Source organism: Scomber scombrus, chromosome 13 (genome assembly GCF_963691925.1).
Source record: "Scomber scombrus chromosome 13, fScoSco1.1, whole genome shotgun sequence".
NCBI lineage: Eukaryota > Metazoa > Chordata > Actinopteri > Scombriformes > Scombridae > Scomber > Scomber scombrus.
This window is the reverse complement of record NC_084982.1, coordinates 18,499,889-18,521,169: the sequence shown is the minus strand read 5'-3', so window position 1 is coordinate 18,521,169 and position 21,281 is coordinate 18,499,889. Positions and strand designations below refer to the sequence as shown.

At 39.8% G+C, this 21,281-nt stretch overlaps 1 protein-coding gene across 1 annotated transcript; it reads left to right on the top strand.

The window, feature by feature from the left end:
- The first annotated feature begins 585 nt into the window (after positions 1-585).
- asmt (acetylserotonin O-methyltransferase) lies at positions 586-21,071 on the top strand. Its single transcript, XM_062432157.1, has 8 exons — positions 586-645; positions 1,534-1,708; positions 2,060-2,189; positions 3,357-3,425; positions 9,778-9,896; positions 16,442-16,582; positions 18,955-19,077; positions 20,854-21,071. Exons 1-8 carry the CDS (start codon positions 622-624, stop codon positions 21,069-21,071), a joined length of 999 nt encoding a protein of 332 aa, XP_062288141.1. The 5' UTR covers positions 586-621.
- The last annotated feature ends 210 nt before the right edge of the window (positions 21,072-21,281 follow it).

Genomic DNA, 21,281 nt, shown 5'->3' with positions numbered 1-21,281 from the left:
ATTAGTGGCTATGTAATCTCATCAAGACATGTGATGTGACAGTCTGTGTCATTAGGTTTGAAACTACTATTAGTCTCCCAGCGCAAGTGCAATCAGGCCATATGGAGAAGAGAAGGGGAGCACATCTTTCATGAGACTTTCCCCTGAGAGGTTTGGCACTCCAACAGTGCCAATCATTTTCGGGGTCATCGAAACTTTGTGGAAAACATGTCTGGTATGAGTGAAAGTCTCCATCTGAGTGATAATGAACAAGGCAACAGTGTATGGCAACAGAGTTGTTTCTTTGTCCAGTGCAGACTGAGCCCCTGCTCTAATCTGGGTTATCTGGCTGTAATCAGCTTAGCCCACTGCTACTTTTACTGCTGCTGCTGCTGCTGGGTGGGCACTTTCTGTAGCTTTTAGTCTGCTTCTGTCTTGACTCACATTCACAAATACACCTGTTGTGTATCTGGAGCTGAGCAGACTGACAGTGAAGTTCAGTTCACAATACACAACAATTAGGTTTTTTTTCCTTATCAGGGGATTCCTCTCCAAACTGTGTCCATGGCTGGTCGTCTAGAGATGGGTTCAACTGAGGGGACACCTGCTGCTGATACGTACCCCAGAAAAATACTGGAGTATATGGAGGGTTTCCTCATTTCAAAGGTAACACACATGTAGTGCATATACACACACTCACACCTGACGTAGTTTGCCTGTTCTCAGTTAAAAGTTATTGACTCAATTAGACTTTTTCATCTTAGACTTCTTTTTTTCATTTTACTTTGTCATCCATTATTCATTTTATTATTTAGACCCATACTTTCAGTGTGACATGAGAATATGTCTTCTTAGAAAAAGGCCAACAGTGTTTACCCTTCTCATAGAATATTTTTCTATTGTGGGTTTTTTTGATATACATTTATTCTTTTATCTACATTGTTTCTTTTATGTTTAAGTTGTATGTATCTGGCTGTTGTGCTGCAACCAAATTGCCCAATATGGGATCTTGATAGACTGAACTGAACTGAACTGATCTTCAGGGGTTAACTGAATCAATAACATAATGGATAGTTGATCCTGCAGTCGTACCAAAGAGACTAAAGCCATGAGAATGAACTTAAGAGAAAAATGTACAAAACATCATTATGTTTGGTGATTTGTGGCCTTGTCACTTATCAGTCTTGATTTACTGGTACATCTCAGGGTACATATCTAGTATATGATCATGTACACTGTAAAATATGCCTCATAATGATCCTGTAATGATCCAAACAGACAAGATTTTGGTTGTTAAAGCAGCAGAAGGTTCAGAAGGACACAAAAGAGAAAATAAAAGTATCCTCTTCTACACATAAGTAATACAGCAGGAAGTATAAAATAATAATTTAGGGAGTTATGCAGGGTGTGCAATAAAGGCTAATGCATATATATCTACAGTGTTTCGTGTGACAATTGTATTTCTTATATTTATTGATCTGATATTCAGGTTGGGGGTCCTACAGATACCCATCTCCTTTATATTCTACTCTATGCCTCCTCTCTCTGATCCAGACAGTGTTCACGTCCTGTGAGCTCGGTGTGTTCGATGTATTGCTGAGTGCAGGGCGCCCCCTATCCGCAGAGGAGATCTGTCAGGCGATCGGAGCCAGCCTGGATGGCACAGAGAGGCTGCTGGCTGCCTGCACCGGCCTGCAGCTGCTCAACACGCACCAGGACAATGGAATATGTTAGTATATACACACAAATAGAAGAAGCATGAATGTAAAAACAACATAATCTAAAAGAGTTGAAGCACTAATACCAATAAAGACATTCCTCACTTATTATAATTGATCGACTAATTGTGACAGTGCTAAATATCAGTTTTTATGATGTTTTTATGGGCAGATTTGAATTCAGTTTGTCCAGTTTTCACCTCCACACCTCCCTTTGTCTCAATCTTGTCTGTTTTCCACTTTCAACATCTCCCACGTAGCAACAAAAAGGTCAAACTCTGTCTTAACACCTGCAGAATCTCATTCACACTCATCCGCCTTCTGTGTCTCCCCTCCTCCACCTCTCATGCTCTACATTTCAGCGTTTTACAGTAACACAGAGCAGGCCAGTGTCTACCTGACCCGCTCCAGTCCTGTATCCCTCTACCACTCCATCCAGTACAGCTCCAGAACCATCTACCTCTGCTGGCATCACCTGACCGACGCTGTCAGGTCAGTACACATCCCTGCTCACAATCTGACTCAATTTCACACTAGAGAGAGTTTCTGCCACATTCATGTCAAGAGTCGCCATCCTGGGACTTGAAAATATCAAACCAGTTAGATTCGATTATGATTTCTTGACATTTTCTGAACACTGAACACCTAAAACATGTGTGTTTGCAGTTTCATTTTTCTGAATTAGTATTTAATTTATTTTCAGTCAGTGACCTCAGACTTCAAGGAGTCTGAGAAACTGTTCTCATGGGGTATGTTGCCAGTAATAGCTGCAGTATTTTCAAATAGGAAGGTGTCTTTCCTACATTGACAGCATCTTTTATAAACTTTTACAGGTTACGCTGATGTAATTTTATAGATTTTTCTCTTTCCTCCTGTGGTAATCTCTCCTTGCTTGCTGTTGTAAAATTTAAGCATGTTTTGTACAAGAACATTTCTTGTTTTGGGTACTCAAAAAAGTGCATGGGGAGGCAAACCAGAACAGTAAGTAAAAATAAATAATCAAATAAATGGTTGCCTTAACTGCTTGGAAAATCAATCAAGGTTAAGTACCGGTACATACTAAATAATTAACATGTATTATATTATTCAGTTAAGCGGACAAGCTCAGAGTGAAATCATATACAGGTGAGCAGTGATTGACTGTTAGATTGCAGTTTCTGTAGCCTATGAATCTGGATTTCTGTCCTCCTTTTTTTTTTTTTTTTTACCGCACCTCAAGATGGATTCTAGTCTCATTGTTATGTCTGAGGGACGACAGCCAGCAGCTCTCAGACGGCGTGACTGGATTCACTGTTGAGTGAAGTCCGTCTGTTAAAAGCTCTGAAAAAAAATGACACATCAGTAAAGATGATATCTGAACGACAGAAGCATTTCATTATTTTCTAATCCTTTCTTGCAGGATTGTGAAATAGGAGCATTTGGTGTTAAACGGACAGGACATGATTGTGAATTGACACATCTCTGTATCTGACCTTACTGATTTTATCTACTTAATTGTATTTTGTGAGGTTAAGCTGAAGCAGATTTTTGAAGTAGTGAGACAATCAATAAATGGATCCCACATTTCACACAGCAAATGTGACAAGAGAAATATCATATATAGCAATACGTATAATGCTATCAGTTAATATCAATATTTCTGTCTTTTACATGTCTTAGAGAGGGAAGAAACCAGTATGAAAAGGCTTTTGGAGTCAGCTCTAAAGACCTGTTTCAGGCTCTCTACAGGTAAGAATCTGTCTTTGATGTACACACACACACACACACACACGCACGCACACACACACACACACACACACACACACACACACACACACACACACACACACACACACACACAGACACATGAAACACACATTTTTGGTAATTTATAGTCTATCCCTGTCTCTCCATCTTAAGTCTGTCTGCCGTTCTCCGTTCTCTTCCCAAAAAACTGACTCGTGGGATTCATTATGAGGCAAGGGATGTGTGAGGGAGGGAGGGAGAGAGAGAGAGAATACGTCTCTGAGCCATTGTCCTTGAGGTCTAGTGTGTTTATAGTATCCAATGCCCACAGTTTTAACGCTTCACTGATCTGCTGGTCAGCGGTTTTCAGCAGTCACACGCTCAAAGTTTCACACTTTGTCCACTAATAGATTTTGATAGGCCTGCCTGGGACTCTGAACTGCAGAACACTACCAGTCCCGAAGGAACAGAAACCGCCAAAACTGAGAAATGTCTGGCTAAAACATCCCCTCTTCTTGTCCTCATCATGGCACAATTTGCAAACCATTATACTTTGAGGAAAGGGGATCTCATTTGCACCAAATGGAAGAAAAAGCAGATGTTAAAATGCACATTTCCATTATTATTTTAAATTAGCCCAACCCGATCACACATATATCAGTAAAAGTAGAAAGTTGTAAATGTGGAATCTGACATATTACCATATGAACTAATGTACATGTAATTTGATATCTTTGGATTTTGTTGTTGTATATTGCCAGTCATTGAGGCAGGCTCATTAATTGCATTATTTCTGTAGTTGCTGTTTTTTATTCATTTTTGTTCTCACATCCTTTCGCAAAGCTGATCTCAGAGAAAGTGAGTCATCGGAAAAAGATGCGTGCAAAATGAGAATATTCAAAATATGATCCATGCACTCATAATGTAATACACCCTTGTATGGATGAATTTGCAATTCAGCTTTAATTGATTGAAAATGCATGAAAAAATGTCAACACCTGTTCAAAATTGATATAATGTGGAGTAGCAGTTGTTTGTCCCTGCTGATTTCCCCTGTGAATGCTGCGGGTAAATTAGCAGGGAAAACAACCACTGAAGTCATTCGGTGCCTTCTTGGAGCTCTGTAGCAGGATGATTTGAAGCCGACTGGATGACTCAGACTCCTGTTTACTCATCGCCATTTAACCAGCCATGTACTGCACCTGAATAATTTAAAGCCAAGTCCCGTCTACAGCTTGAATTCTTTTACACTCGGAGAAGCAGGAAAGATTTGAAGTAACAAAACTGGCAAGACAGTCTGGATTTAGAGATGTTTGAGATTCTGAGCACATACAAGATGTTGCATAGTTTTAAATTCTAAAGACGAGTGCTTGCCTTATATTTCTATTTTTAAACTATTTTGCCCAAGTTGGGTAAACGTGTCATCTAAATATATGTCAGATGGTTTCAACCTTCACAGCTGAATTCATTTCATTTTGAAGGCATGTTTCTGTTTTTCAAGCATCGAGAAGTGACGGCACAGTCAGGTGTTTGAACTGATTGCTTCAATTAGGAGGTCATCCTATGATATCATATCATCAAGCAGCATAAAATTAATTGAAAGTGCATTTAATTAAAACCAGAGCATGAAATACAGAACTGTAGGTTATTAACTGTTGAACAACATTTTAATGTAACGCTCTTATCTGAGGTTTGATGACTTTACCTTATAGGAGAAGGAGTACATTTGAATGGTTACTTACCTATCAGCTGTGACTGGGCTCTTTAGGTTTAATGCATGTTTGAATAAGAGAAAACACAGAAACCTTGATCAGCTTTTATTCTGGTTATAGAACTTGTATGATTCTAATGCAAGACGTTGCTGAAGATGTCTCATCGCTAGTACTCATAATCTGAATTTCACATTTAGTATGACTACTGATGACTTTGTGTTTAGTTAGTTTTGTCAGTTTTTCCAGTGTGACTGCACAACATATGTGTTAGAATTAGTGTTAATTGTCTCAGTAAACCGCTGCTGTCAGTGCTTAAGTGTTTTTAGACTATTGGTACAACAGAAAGCATCACATTGGTCAAAATGGGTCGCTCTTTTCTACCATTACTGCTGATAAGATGGAAAAACCAAGGCACATGCAAGTGTTCAGGCAGCCGTGTGTATAGATATGACAGAGACCTGCAGGGATGTTGAGGAGTATTAGAGCAGACTGATCATAGGCCATGATGATAGACATGTATAAGGACAAGGGTAATCAGGTTAAGCATCTTACATTCAGTATGACTGTATGTGCGTGTAAATCTACTCAATCATACAGTAGACGAAAAGGGCTGCACATGTTGTCATTGGGGAGGGCATTAGATATCCTATGTCTAAAATGATCTCAAATTAAAGCTGACAGTCTGCTGTTTGGCCTCACAGTCATTTCATCTTTTCACATCCGACGTAATCAGAGCCAGAAGCCGCAAAACACCAAACAATGAGTCACTTTCAGAGTTCTTCTGGAGGTCGCTGTGTCATCTGAAGTTTGGTCACGTATCAGATGGCTGATAACTTTGCCACAGTGAAGTTTGGATACATTATACTCTAATGTTACAGAGTGAAGGATGCTCAGAGTCGGTGTGGCAGGGCCGAGTGCTGCGTGATGAGGTGGAGATTCCTCAGAGCAGCAATAGTCACCACAGGCTCTTCTCTTCTGCTGCACCCTGATTCTCACACGCGCACACTCACTCACACACAAATACACACACACACACACACACACACACACACACACACACACAAACACACACACACACACACACACATTACGTCGCCATGGGGAGAAACTTTGTAAAAGAGGAGAGACACTGTGTTTGTGTGTGTGTGTGTGTGTGTGTGTGTGTGTGTGTGTGTGTGTGTGTGTGTGTGTGTGTGTGTGTGTGTGTGTGTGCGTGCGTGCGTGCGTGCGTGCGTGCGTGCGTGCGTGCGTGCGTGCGTGCGTGCGTGCGTGCGTGTGTGTGTGTGTGTTTGCTTGTTTGTTTTTTAGGGGGTTGGGATAACAATCCCTCTGCAGGCCAGTTACAGGGCATTTTCCTCTGTCTCGTAGTCCAGTGCAGTGTCTCTCCACCGCACCAAATTGTCTGTTCATTGAAAACTTTGAGCAAGTTGACCCTTTAACCAAGTAACTTTTGCCTTAATAGAACGAGACATAAATGAAACAAAGTCAATATAAGGAATAGAGAAAGAAGTCATTACCAGGGACAAAAACAGGAATGGCATAATTAAACAGTGGAGCTTAAGGCTTTATGCAATACTAACACTAATATAACTGACATATTGTGGACTGTGCGGTGTTATTCAGGATGTGTGCATTTGTTTAGATATATAGAGATGTGTTTGTGTAAATGAAGTGTAAATGTCAATTTTTTACCAGTAATTATCTGCTTTGGCATCTATGTTTATGATCAAATCTCCCCCACATCACTTACTATCTACAACTATCATTGAATTACACTTATTAACACTATGTTGCACTGAAAGGACCAATGTGTAAGATTAAGGGGAATCTACTGTTAGAAATGGAATATAATATGCACAAGTATGTTTTAATTAAAGGAAAATTCCAGTTAATTTGAACCTGACGTATTTACCCTAAATATGGCAGTTGAGACTCTCATAGACATATGTAGATGCCGCTTTGGCCGCTGGATCATAGGTGAATGTCGCCACCATATTGGACCAGGTAACCTGCCATATTTGTCCTGTTAACTTTGTTCTCTGCAGCTCTGTTAGTGAGATTCTGGAGATTCAGACTGAGATTCGGTTAAACGCGGCCTCACATATAAAGAATGTTATCAAGGCAACCCCTTGATGCTTTAGTAATAAACCTGATTTTTACATAAATTACTTCAAGCATTTGTTTGTGAGTCTAATGAAAGTAAACACAAACTAGCCACCTCTAGCAGCCTTATGGCTAACTGTATAGGGAACCACATTGGGATAGATTGCATATTAGTATGTTTACATCTGAGGCTGTGGGATAACTCAACATCTGTTCATGCTACAGAAGTAGTCATTTAGTAGATGAAATTAAGTGGTTGGTGTCTACAAGTTTCTACAAGGATAAGATTACAAGATCCACACTGTGCAGTTATCATGGAGAGGCTCAAGGGTGACAGACTCGGATGTTGACCAACAGATGGCTCCAGGAACAGAACTTTTGCTCTATTGACTTGCAGTGCAGTTTAGTCAGAGGGACTGAGGGCAAAGTTGTAGTTATTTTTAAACCCAAAAATGTTTGGGGATTTCGGGAAAACATTCAGGGCTGGAACCCAAGAAGCCAGCACCTTGCAAAATCCAAGTTTGGTAAAGACATTTTTGCCTAGCGCATCTAAAATAGTTTATATTACAAAATTACTGTTTGCTCCTTAGGGAGAATAAATCAATGTCAGGGTTAGAGTCCTTGAAATAAATGATTTACCTCTAGGACATTACAGCAACTAGGAATAACATCAAAACAGAACTGGGAAAGCTCGAACATATGAACACAGTGCCATACATCCCATTTTGACCCTGTATGAACTGAAAAACACTGAACGTAACAGAAATTTAACAGAAACAAAACTGTCGACAGCAAAACGATTGGAACAAGAGGACAGAGCATCATGTAAACTTACAATGCCACAAACTTATGAACTCATCATACGAACAGAGGCGTCACAATTTTAAAAGACCTCTTTGATCGGTGAAAGGGTGTGCCATCTTTGATCACCAAACTGACTTAGTCTTCCCTGCCTCTGAACAAGAATTCTACTCTCTCAGTCCAATTCACAGAACCCAGGGGAGCGCTGAACCCTTTGGCACAGGGATTGTGGCTGTTCATTATATCAAAGAGGCTGTCAGTCATCGAAAAGCAAATGTTTGCATTTACTGAAAGCATTTGAATCATCCATGAATCATCAGCCTAATTTCTTAAATATAAAGGATTCAATATTTGCAGCATGGCTGGTAAACTCTGATAAGAAACAATGTTTTCATGGAGTATTACTGCAATGAATTCAGCCATTTTCTGGCAGGGTTTAAATGGTGAATATCTGATCATCAATGTACGCAAAGCTGCTGTCACAGAGCGACTTAGTGTCCACACAGCCAGGGACACCTTCATCTTTTGGGGATCAAAATACACACGCTCGTCTGTTACCTTTATTGGCAGCATGAAGTCCATCTTTTGCTTGGACTTCATTCAGATGAAAGCTGTGCTGTATCTGTATGTCCAGGTAATCTGGCCTCTGGTGCCGGTTATTGGACTGTAAGCCTGCAACACATTCTGTGCCAGCTTCAACATGTGGCAAGCGTCCATCATCACAAACACCCTTTCACAAAGCACTGGATGTGCAAAAAAGGTTTTTAAGAGCTCAAGAGGGTTTGTCTGTAGCCGGCACCTGAGTTGGTTGCACATACTAACATTGGATCAATGCAAATCCATTGTAACACACCCCAGGCTCATGCAGTTCCTCAAACACATGCACAATTAGGACCTTCTGTGTATCTGGTGAGAGAGACCTGGTCAGATAGCAGGCAGCTGGAGCCTTCCAATGTCCTTGTAGGCCAACCGCCATAAAAACAAGAGCAAAAGTGGCAACATCTGTGTCATTCATTCCATCCATTATATCCACAAATCCAGACATTTTCTGGGTATGAGGATTGTACTGGGCATTTCTTTTGATAGCAATGGCATCCAACGTAAGAGTCACACATCCATATTTAGCCGGTTCAACTAGTTAGCACTCAACATAATATTACAAGGGCCAAACACAACCAAAAACAACTGTTCAGTCTTATCTGTGAAAGGTAATTCCCCGATAACGTTAAAGCCCCAGGCTGCACATAAGTCAGGCATCTTTTTTCTAGTCTAGTCTTCTGTCTGTCACAAACTTTCACATATATGGGAAATGCATCAGGTTCAAATAAACCGTATGTTCCTTTAAAACTTAAAGTGCTATATTATTAAGGCTCATTAAGAAAATGAGAATTTAACAATTTTTAAATGCATCCAATCTCAAAAATCCTCCCTAAAATTGAATAGTCAAAATGGCTCTTGAAGTGTACATACTGTGTGTTTTACAGCGTATGATTAAGTCTAATTGAATGTGTGTGCATGTGTGTATGTGTGTGTGTGTAAGTATTATAATCATGTGTACATATGGTGTGTATGTAGGTCTGTAGTATTTCTAAAAATGTTGTTATTGTGATTTCATGATGGACTTGGGAGATTAGCCTTGAGCTAAAATAGATTCAAGTAAACAAATAAAGAAACGAAACAAGAATGACTCACTGTGTATTTGTGTGTGTGTGTGTGTGTGTATGTGTGTGTGTATGCAGGTCTGATGAGGAGATGGTGAAGTTTATGCAGTTAATGAACTCCATTTGGAACATCTGTGGTAGAGACGTGGTCACGGCCTTTGACCTTTCGCCTTTCAAACTCATCTGTGACCTCGGAGGTAAGTTTGTGTGGGTGTGTGTGTGTGTGTTTATCGAGTCACCATATCTCATTTTCATAAGGTTGTGAGTTCACAGTCATTAACATTTAAATGGTTGGTGTCGTGTGTTAACTGAGCGACAGCTGGCTGAGTCGCACACACATACGGATACAGTACAATGCGTTTGCGCAAGAATTCACAACAGTCAGCGGTGACCTTTATTAGCCCCCCCACCCCTTTCCAAGACTCTCTGAGTTAATGGCTCTTAATAAATTAGTCAACCTTCAAACACACAGGACTCAAAGTCACCTCCATCTGGAGTTTCCCTCGTTATCCTGTCACAGATCTGAAAGACTCAAAGCTTTATTTCACTTTTACCAACATTATCTTATCCTGTATCCTATTGTGTCTGTGAGAAAAAAATAATGAAACACTTTTTACAGGAGTGTCAATGATGCTATAGTGAAGAAATACAGCAGTTTACAGACACATGGCGTCAGTAGTCTTAATAAATATTAAATATCAGCAAATCAGTGTTATTGACAGCTGATATCATTAATTAATCATTCAGAAAATATATATTGTTAAGTAAATTATGAATCCAGCAGTTACCCTGCCGCTGAGTGAGTGTGGTGTCCCGTGATGGTCTTTATGCAAATTCACACTCATCCAGCCTTAAAAAGAAAATAATTAGAAGGAAAAACACTCGAGAGCTGAGTGTCCGTCTACACTGAAAACACAAAATATGTACACAGTAAGTCAGAAGTGGCACAGTAGAATTTGAATTCCGACTCAAAGTATTCAGCCATGTCTGTCAATATAGTACTTTTGAAAAACTGAATTTAGCCATTTTAGCATTTAAGCAATTTTGTGGAAGTAGATGAAGAATTGTATCTGCTTTTCTTTTGTTCTGGCAAAGCAAAGGCATTTCTGAGTACAGTATAGCAGCATTTACATGGCAAGCAGGAATAAAATGAATCCTGCTTGGTTTGCTGTGATTTTTGCATAGCCTGACTCCGTGTTACCACCCTGTCGAATCAACACTAGAGGACTGGATGAACATCTTCTGTCATCTCTTTTGCATACATGAAAGTAAAAAGTAAGCTTCCTTATCCATCTAATCTGTCTTGTCGGGTCAGATGTATAAAGATGACTTGACAAAATGATTTATAAAGTGCCTTTTGAAGAGCATATCCCTTGCACAATGCTTCACAGACAGCAAAGGTCCCAACGATAAAAATGTAAGGAGAAAGAGAGAAAAAACAGAATCAACAAACACAACATGAACTCCACAGTGTGAGGCCGGAGCTTCCAAATAAAAGCAGAACAGCAAGGCAAGATCAGATCAGAGAGAAAAAAAAGAAAATGAAAAATGTATCTTTTGATGTCACAAGGTGTTTTCATTTCCTGCTGAAAACTTCATGGTATGAATGATATAGTCAGAAAGCTTTTGTCGAAGAGATTATGCCAGTTTTTTATTTTTTTATTTTTTGTTGATCGCTGTTAAGAATAACAGAGCAACTTCCCAGAAATCAGAAGTGTACACAATGTATCTCCACTTACATACTCCTCAGTTAGTCAGAAATAGCAGATGGTAGAAATTGCAGGAATGAAAAAAAGAGAGAATAATGTTGTCTCTAAAGAATAAATGTTAAGTATGTGGCTCTGTCCACACACCTGACTGTGCTCAGTGTAAAATAAGCCAACACACTGTCGATTGAAATCCAGCATTATTGTGTTAAATCAAGTTGGAAGTTGAGATCAGACACTCCTAGACTGACTGTCATTTATTTTAACACTGATATGGATAAAAGCTCAATCATTCAGAGTATTGTGACAGTAAGAAGTGCCTCAACATTTATCAAGAAAAAGAAAGAAACTAAAAGAAACATTTAGTGAGTCTCGATAATCATTTTTAAGCTTCAACATCTAGTTTGTGCTCAGTGAAGCAAAGAAAACAGCCGACTCCAGCTGTGACACCTCAGCTGACCACAGAGGGGAGCTGTGAAGCCACTAAAGGAACATTATACACGCGCGGACACATACACACATCCAGGACAGCCATCCTCTCCTCTGTCAGTTTCGCAGCATGGGTTCTGTGTTCATGTTTATTTATGAAGGTACATCTCCAAAACGTGTCTCTCACACAGCATCTGTTGTGTCTGTGCAACCGCTGCTCAGGTCCTCCTCTGTCTGTCTAACTTTCTGCCAACTAGCTGACTTTAGGCCAAATCAGGTATCAGTCAGTCCGTGTCCACATTTAGAGTCTATATAATTTATAGGTTAGAGGGGGTTTGTTCTTTACTGGCAGTCTGAGGGCAGCCTTTCAGTTAGATTTATTTTAATGTGACATTTATCACGCATTTCAATGTTAAGTTTAAAAATACATAATCATCTTAACTTACTTCAACTCCATAAAAATTAATGGTTTTGAGGCATGATATTGTTTTTTTTCCCCTTCCTTTTTTATGTTAACAGCCATCTGGTTCATGATGCAATGTTTAACAAATGCAGTTACAGTTACAAAGTACAATTTTCCCCTCTGAAATGTAAAATAAAAGCATGGATGGATTGTTGAGTACTGGGCACAGACTCAGGGGCTCAATGTGTCAGAGGTCCTCTGGGTCCCCGGGCCTGTGTCTCTGTTTAAAGTGACTGATGAGATTCAACTTTTCTTGTTGGAAAGTCACTGAGCTCAGTTAAAAATAGGGACATCCCGATCTCATTTTTGGTCCTGATCCTGATCCGTCTTTTACTCTTGAGTGTTTGCCATCTGAATCCCATTCAACAACATTTGTTTTTCTTTATTTTGTCTTTCATATTATTGCCACACAGCAAACTGAGAGAACAGGAACATTTCAATACAGCAACAATGGTAAAGTTATTTAAATCAGGAGAATAGTTTTGCTGCAAGAAAACTGAACCTGCATCTCAGGCTTTCTTTGATGTTTTTAAAAAAAATAATATTGTGCACAGTTTGCTGTGGTATTAATCATAAAAAATGTGTAGAGGTGAGTCATTGTGGGTCGGCTGTGGCAGGAGGCTTTGCACAGGTCAGACTGTCTTTAAATATTGAAGTTCAGATGCAATTACTGAACCAACAGCAGCACCTCAGAACCCTGCTTCACCTGCAAAATGTAGCTGAAAGAGACAAAAAATGACTACAAACAGCATCATGGCTATAGTTGTTCTGTGTTTCTTTCCGTCTGGGGATCTTGCTCCTGCAGTATGTGCAGAGAGCATTCTACATGTCTGTGCTCATGGGCCCATTATCACATAATCTATCCATAAGTAAAGGTGTTATGTCTCCCAGAAGAAAATCAATTTACATTCAAGCTAAAGGTAGATGAGAAGCCCTTGAAAATAAATACCTCGACAGTCAGTTACACCTGAAACAAGTGCCACAAGGCTTGCATTTGCATGAAGTAAAATATAAGTGACAAGCAGATTGCTTTTTTTCCTCGAGCAGATGCAGTAACTACTTGAATAAATGTAATTAATTATCCTGCAGTACTAATCAATCATCAAAAAACATGACTCTTCTTGCCAACAAGTGGTTTGTTGTCATTTTTGCGTTGCTCCTGATGTGAAGCGTGATGTCAACCACCGATCATAACTGATAATATTCAGTTTTACTCCTTTCTTGAGCATTACTGATTCAAAGCACAGCAACACCAAATCTAACATGGCTGGATTTTATTTACTAAAGCTGGGGTACCTGAAAGAGATGGATTAAAAAAAGAGGTCCAAAACCAATCAGTAGAGGCCAATATCCTGACTTTTGTTCCTGACTTCAAACTCTACACTTCTAATAATGCAGCCTGACAGAGTGTTTTCATTAGATCTTCCTAAGTCTGGAACTGCCAAGTCTTTCTCCCAGTTTGTACCACAGGGCTCCTATTTAAAGGGGACATTTTATCTGGTTTTCTGTTATATACTGTTATAATTAATATATTGTACAACCTATGTTAAACATGGAACATCGAAGGTCCAAAACTTGAGGTGAACGTATGTAGAAATGCTCCCAGCAAGTCAAAAGTTTAAGCTTCAACCTGCTTTGAACGCTTTGTTTGTGACATTTTTTTCTACCTTGCCGACGAGCTGACGTCAGCTCATTGCACATACCCATAAACGGTCATGTTTTCCATGCTGTTGTCTGCGTTGCCCACTATCATATTTCAGATCGAATTTCAGCTCAAACATGAACAGATGTATTTCAAAAGCTAACAAATTTGAGTAGAAAGGTGGAAGTGAATTCAGTGGAAGTGGGGGTGCAGAGGTTTCATTGCCAGTTCCACCATAAGGCTCCTGAGGGATGTAGGAGTCAGAGGGCAAGCACAGAGGAAAGCAATAAAAGCCCTGGCCAATACAGCGGAAGGAGCAGTCATTGGCTGTGGCTGAAGAGAAAAGATCCTGTCTGGGCTCCCAAGTGACCACAGAGAAGTCAACCATGAGACACACACCCAGGACTGATCATCCTGCTGTGGGACTTCCATGACAGACGGTGTCTTGTGATGACAGGCCAACACACCCAATTACATCAAGATAAACAACTGATGATGTGTCGCAATGGTGGCTCCATCTGGTGGTCATATCCAAGAACGACTCCACGCTGGCAAGTAAAGTGCTGAATTTTCAGGGATTGTAACACCAAGTCCTATTTAATGAATCAGTAATGAACAAGACAAGCTTTGAGAAGCTAACCAATCAGAACAGGGTAGGTTCATCAGGTGGGGGGCTGTAAAGGGACAGGAGCTAAAACTGAATGGTCAGTACTGGATAAATACAATTTTTGAACTGCAAATCATGCAAAGATATTCCAGTGTAAAAATGTAGACCTGTAAGTTTGAATAATATATCAACCTTAAAAAAAAAAGTAGTCTCAACCAACCCCACTGACATCATTAGTGGTTATTTCCTCAGATTTTAAAAATCTCTCTCAGAGCCAAAAGACGTCATACAACTCCTTTCCCAGACTGAATAGTACTCTCCTTTGTGAGTAAACTGATCTTGATGTGTAAAATCCCACATAAATTCCCCTCCAGTGATTCCTTCACACAGTTGAGTAGGTTGGATGCAGATAGTCAAAAGAATCCATTTGCTGACTCAATAGATTTACTGTCTAGTGAGATCCAGCCAAAAGATACGTAAGTTAAATTGCTGCCTTTTATAAAACATTCAAAAATACTTGCATTTTGTAGCAGTGATGGCACATTTGGGTTGAAATTATCTTACATACATGTACAAAAACAACAAACTCATATCAGAGAAACATACAATGCAAATAGACACAAAAAGAGAAAGAAAAACATAACAATGGTGCAAGAAAAATATCATACTGCAACAATCACAAACTTCCTCCTCTCAAAGGATTTCATTAACAAACTGAGGCAGCCAGGCTTGCTGGGGGTCTTGTATACAGTGTTGTGTTTGGTTTTTGCCTCTCCTTGCTGCTCTTTGATTTTCATCCTCTGCTGACCCCAGTTTGATGTGGGAGCCAAAGGGTATCTATCTCTCTCTCTCTCACTCTCTCTGTCTGTGTGTGAAGAATAAAGACTGATACAGTAGCATCAGTTCATGTTAGGAGGAAGGGACTAAAGGGCTTGACAATTTGCCCCACAACAGCCCACGTCTGGCTGGTGTTGCAGGTTTATCAAAGTGAGATCCTTTTATCCTGTATTCCACCTCACTGCCTTTCTATCATTTTATCCCATTCATGCATTCCTCATCCATCTCTCTCTTGCTCCGAGTCTATCTCTTTTTCTGTCTCAATCTCTCTGTTTTAAATTCAGTTTGCTTCATGAAGAATGGGCACTGATAATAGTGCTGCCAAAGCATCAAGTTGAAATATTCATATTTTCACATTAAATCCCTGTTGCATCCTCATATGTATGTGTCAGTGTGTGCGTGTGTGTGCCCGCGTGTGTGCGAGTTTGCACGCTCATTTCGTTGCCTGGTTTTCAAATCATCAGGTATGATCTCTGCCCTACAACAAGCTGCTAGCAGTTCTTTTTATGAGGGCAATACATGTTAACTAAGAAGCACAATCATTTTCAAAATTCATTAAAGCGTATATCTTAATATACAAATGCACGTTAAATCAGTTATATTCAGATAATAATCAAATCAAACTGTGTGTGTGTGTGTGTGTTTGATTTTCCTAAGATTACATTCCCTTGGAAGATTCCTAGACAGCAGGCTCTTCTCTCTGTTTCTGTATGAAGTATCTGTGTCTCTGTCACTCTAAATTCAGTCCAATTCAGTCTGCTTTATTGGTATGAATGTCAGATGAGCCACATCCCCAAAGCTGCTTTATGCAACTGAATAGAAATCATGCAGATAAATAATGAGTACATACTTGAAATCATCTGTGTGTGTGTAGTGTGTATGTGAGTGATGCACCTTTTTAATGAAGGTTGTGCGTATCCATTGTGCCGTAACTAAACGTAATTGTGTGTGTGTGTGTGTGTGTGTGTGTGTGTGTGTGTGTGTGTGTGTGTGTGTGTGTGTGTGTGTGTGTGTGTGTGTGTGTGTGTGTGTGTGTGTGTAACTATCTGTCTCTCCAGGCTGCAGTGGAGCATTAGCCAAGCAGTGCACGTCAGCCTACCCAGAATGCACTGTGATGATCTTTGACCTCCCCAAGGTGGTGCGTACATCGAGGGAACACTTTGTCACTGAGGCCGACCAGAGGATAAGCTTCAATGAAGGTAACGTCATTACCGTTGTGCGAAATCACTTGACATTTCTAATCATACAAAGCCAGTTCAACACACACACACACACACACACACACACACACACACACACACACACACACACACACACACACACACACACACACACCACACAGAGACACTCACAATGAGCTGAGTAGAGTATTGTAGTTTTGTCAAAAACATACACAGAAAAACTGAAGTGATTCATGTCCAACATGTTGCAGAGTTTCTTTTTTTAGATAGTATTATTCATGACTGCATTTACATTCATTGTAAACATGCACATGCACATCTGAGCCTTCACATTTACACCTGGTATTAATGAGCTCTCTCGTTATCTCAATTCTGCACACATTGTGATCGGATCTTTTTTTTGCATTGTTGAGGAAGGTGTTGCCCCTTCCTCCCCATTCTGTGCCCAGTTTCTTTGTCCACCTTACAAACTCACATGACTCTTGGAGAGCTTCTTTTTACAAGAGCAGAAACACCTGTTTTACTTGGAATTATAATGTCTTGAAGCTGATCGGTGTGAAATTCTTGTTTTTACAGTTTGGTAACTTTTTGTCTTATACAGGGGACGTTGATTACGCTAATGAATGTGTAGCTATTCATGAACAGGTGGCATTCATCAGGCTGAAATGAACAATTTATGACAAGCCTGTGCAGTAAAGAAAGTTTGTTGAATCCAACTTGTAACAACCATACAAACAAACCTCATAGAAAAAGCAAGTTAGGGTTAGGATAATAATACAAAGATCTCCTTACATGAGGCCCAGTGTGAGCCAGACTGTGGCTGATGTTGTTTTTTGCATTAACATGTATCGGTTTTTACAAAAGGATAAACATGTAAGCAGCACAACCAGATTGGTCTTGTTTCAACCGCCACAAGTATGTTACGCAATTATTGGTTAAAGTAGCCTTGAGCGTTAGCCTCAAGCAGCCTCTTGAGTCATAAAACAGGCTTTATACAATTTTTTTCACACATGCAGTAACAGTTTTACAGGTCCCCAAGACCTGTAAAATAAGTAGAGTCCCCCTTGAATACCACGTGTAAATGGGGTCCATATGTCTTACCGTTCACAATATTCTATCACAGTTTCAAATGTTAATAGAGCATCAAGAAAGGAACCTACTCTATAAAAGTGATCTTAAAAGTTATGTCTCTATAAAAGTTATGTCTTAATATCTTTCCTAATATATTAATTTGTTTGCATTCATGACAATGACTTCAAAGAAAATACATTTGTTTCAGAGAGCATTGAAGTGTAGATGTTAGGTCCGGTGACATTTGAATTTCAACGTTTTGACATGATTACAGTCTGTCCTCCATTACGAATCTACACATAGATCTAACAAAACATTTTCCATGGAACGTAAAGTAAAAAACACTATTTCTCTTTCCTTCTAAAAGCATAAAGAAATTGAAGAAAACACCATTTGAAGATATTTTCTCCCATTTATAATAAAAAAGCAAAAATGGTTCAGTTGCAGTTTTTGAAGTCACATTTTGCACCTTATCCATACATTGTTATATAAACTGACTCACACCGTGGCAGTGGTTGTCCAACTGAGTGCACTATACGTTTAACTGCCATTCATGTCCATGTCCACTACTCATGTACTGAATGGAGAGTGTTTCCAGTGAATATATCATCAAAAGCAGAGTAAAACACTGCTGATGTTGACACCCATGTGCATGTTGGACTGATAATATTGTGTACAAAACTGTCAATTTTCAGTTCCAGCTTCCTTTGTTGCGTCAGCTCACCAACACAACAGCTAATGTGGAGAAAAAACGTTCAGAGCGGACTGCAATCTTGATACCCAGCAGTAAAATCAATTCCTGCCTTTACTGTTGTTCCCATTGCCATGATGGTGTTGAAAACAGTGTGAGATGAAACAGATAAAACACAAAAACTGAAATGTACACATTTTGCCTCCTTCTTTTTTAGGAGTGAATACCTCTGTGTACTTTATATCTAATTTGATCTTTTTCTGTTTACACTTATAATGAACAGGATTAGTGCCAGACAAGTCTTGGCTGAGACCAAATAAAACATGAAAAACCTTCAAAATGAAGATCCTCAAAACATTTCAGTCCTTGTCAATACTAGATCACAACTGAAGAAAGCAGATGCAAATATACTATCAGCTGTTAGGTCAAATGTATTTGACATAATTTGATTACAAAAGACATCACTCGTGTGTAGTAATTATGTTGGAGTATGTAAAGCACTAATAGAATCACTGTCATATTACTGGAGGTCTTGTTCGTGGAGTTATAATTACATGAAGTAATTAAATATAGCAGTGTCTCAGGAGTACAATGCATTTGAACTATGAATGTGTGTGTGTGTGTTTAGGGGACTTTTTCAAAGATCCCCTGCCAGAGGCTGACCTCTATATCCTCGCCAGAATCCTCCACGACTGGACAGACGATCGCTGTGTAGAGCTACTCAGCAGAGCCTACAAAGCTTGCAAACCAGGTCTGTGTGTGTGTGTTAGTGGGGGGGGGGGGGGGGGGGGGGGGGGGGGGGGGGTGATGGGTAAAAAGGATGAATTTTTTTTTATGCCTTGAAATGAGACGGCAGATTGTATCCCACAATGCAGCTGATCCCAGAAAAATCTGTCCTTCTGACTTTGATCACTGCCAGACACACGCACGCACGCACGCATGCACACACACACACACACACACACACACACACACACACACACACACACACACACACACACACACACACACACACACACACACACACAAAAGCAGCAGACACTCTCAGGAGACAGAAAACCCTCTCGTGTTTTTGTAGGAAGGAAGAAAAAACCCCCAAAGTAGCCTAGTTTTGCTAGACAGTGAATACAAACTGTTGTAGTATCTCATTTTTCAGCAAAGTCACAGAATAGACCTTGTTAAAGGTTGTAACAGGAGCAGCACAGATGGACCTAATAATATTGATGCTTGCTCCATTCCAGCAGTTATTGCAATCAACAATATTAGTTACACCTGTGCTTGATAATTAAAGATGTCTGCAGTGAGAGCTATAAGAAGCTTGAGCAGTTCTGCCGAACATTAAAGGGGATGTATCATGCATTTTGTGATTTTGTTACTGTTATGATCCATGATTAATGTCTGCATTAAACACGGTCAAAGGTCCAAAACCTGAGGTGAACACATGTAAAAATGCTCCCTGAAATTGAAAAGAACAATAGTTTTCAATGTTACCTCAATTTCGAACTAGAGATGACATCAGATTGTTTGTGCATGCCCACAAATGGTCATCTGATCCATAGCCTTTTTTGCTAACCTTGTTCCATGAGTTGTTTGCAATATCCACTCACATATTTCAAACTTTATTCGTACTTCATATTGTACAGATGCATTTTTATTTAAAGTAAAGAACAAAAAAAAGAAGTGAAATCCTACTGCTACTGTTTGTGTACATAGCCTCTGGCGAAGCTTTCTGAAGCTGGCCAATCAGGACAGGATGGTCTCATCGGGAGGCGGGCCTTAAAGAGACAGTAGCAAAATGGCCTGTTTTAGACAGAGGCTGAAAAGAGGGGCTGCATAAAGGGACAAAGTATTTGATCAAACAGGAGCTTTTTGAAACTCACTCAAAGATATTCCAATTTAATGTTATGAATGCAGACAGGAATGCTACTATAAGGGCATTACTTATTTAAAGTAACTACATGAAATGGTAAAATATGGTTCTTTGTTCTGTTAATAACCCTGCATTGTACACGGAATACATCATACTCTGTAATCATCAGAGCTCAAGCAGAAATCCATCTATCTGTGGGACAAACATGATCCAACTTTACACAAAACAGATTAAACAAATTGTCTTGTTAAGTTGATTGTCATTTTATTTTATTTTTGGGCTTTTTTTATGCCTTTCTTCAAACATTCTGGCAGAAATGCAGACAAGAAACAGGGAGAGAGAGAGGGGAATGACCTGCAGCATAGGTCCCTGGCCGGATTCAAACCAGGGACGCTGCGATTATATGGCGTGATCTCTAACCATTGACTACCAGGGTGCTCCAATTGATTGTCATTTTAAACTAATTGTTTTGATATACAGTATTGCAGCTATTCAGCATTTAATTAATTAATTGACTATGGCACAGTAAATGCAATTGAAGCTATCACTAGCAAGGATGTCCCATCACACTCATCCAATCAATCAGAGAAGGATAGAAAGAAACAAACACTGTCAGAGAAAGAGAAAGCAAACATAACTGACTTCTTGGTCCTGCAGGAGGCGCTGTGTTGCTGGTGGAGGCGTTGCTCCATGAAGACGGCTCTGGCCCACTAACGGTGCAGCTATACTCCCTGAACATGCTGGTGCAGACGGAGGGCCGGGAGAGAACCGCAGCCCAGTATTCTGCTCTGCTGGCTGCTGCTGGCTTCACTGACATCCAGCACCGCCACACAGGCAAGATTTATGACGCAGTCCTGGGACGCAAAGAGACATAAGACTGAAAAATTAAGATACTCGTGTACCAGGACTGAAAGCTCCCGTCACCCTCGCTGTACTACTATTGTTTGATTTTGATTTTTTTTTAATTTCACCTGTCCTTTCTTCAAATTGAGAAAAATATTGCATTCAAACCCAACGCTCATTATAATGACCACTAAATTCTGGTTACTCAGTATTGAAAATTTGATCCACGTTTAAACACATTC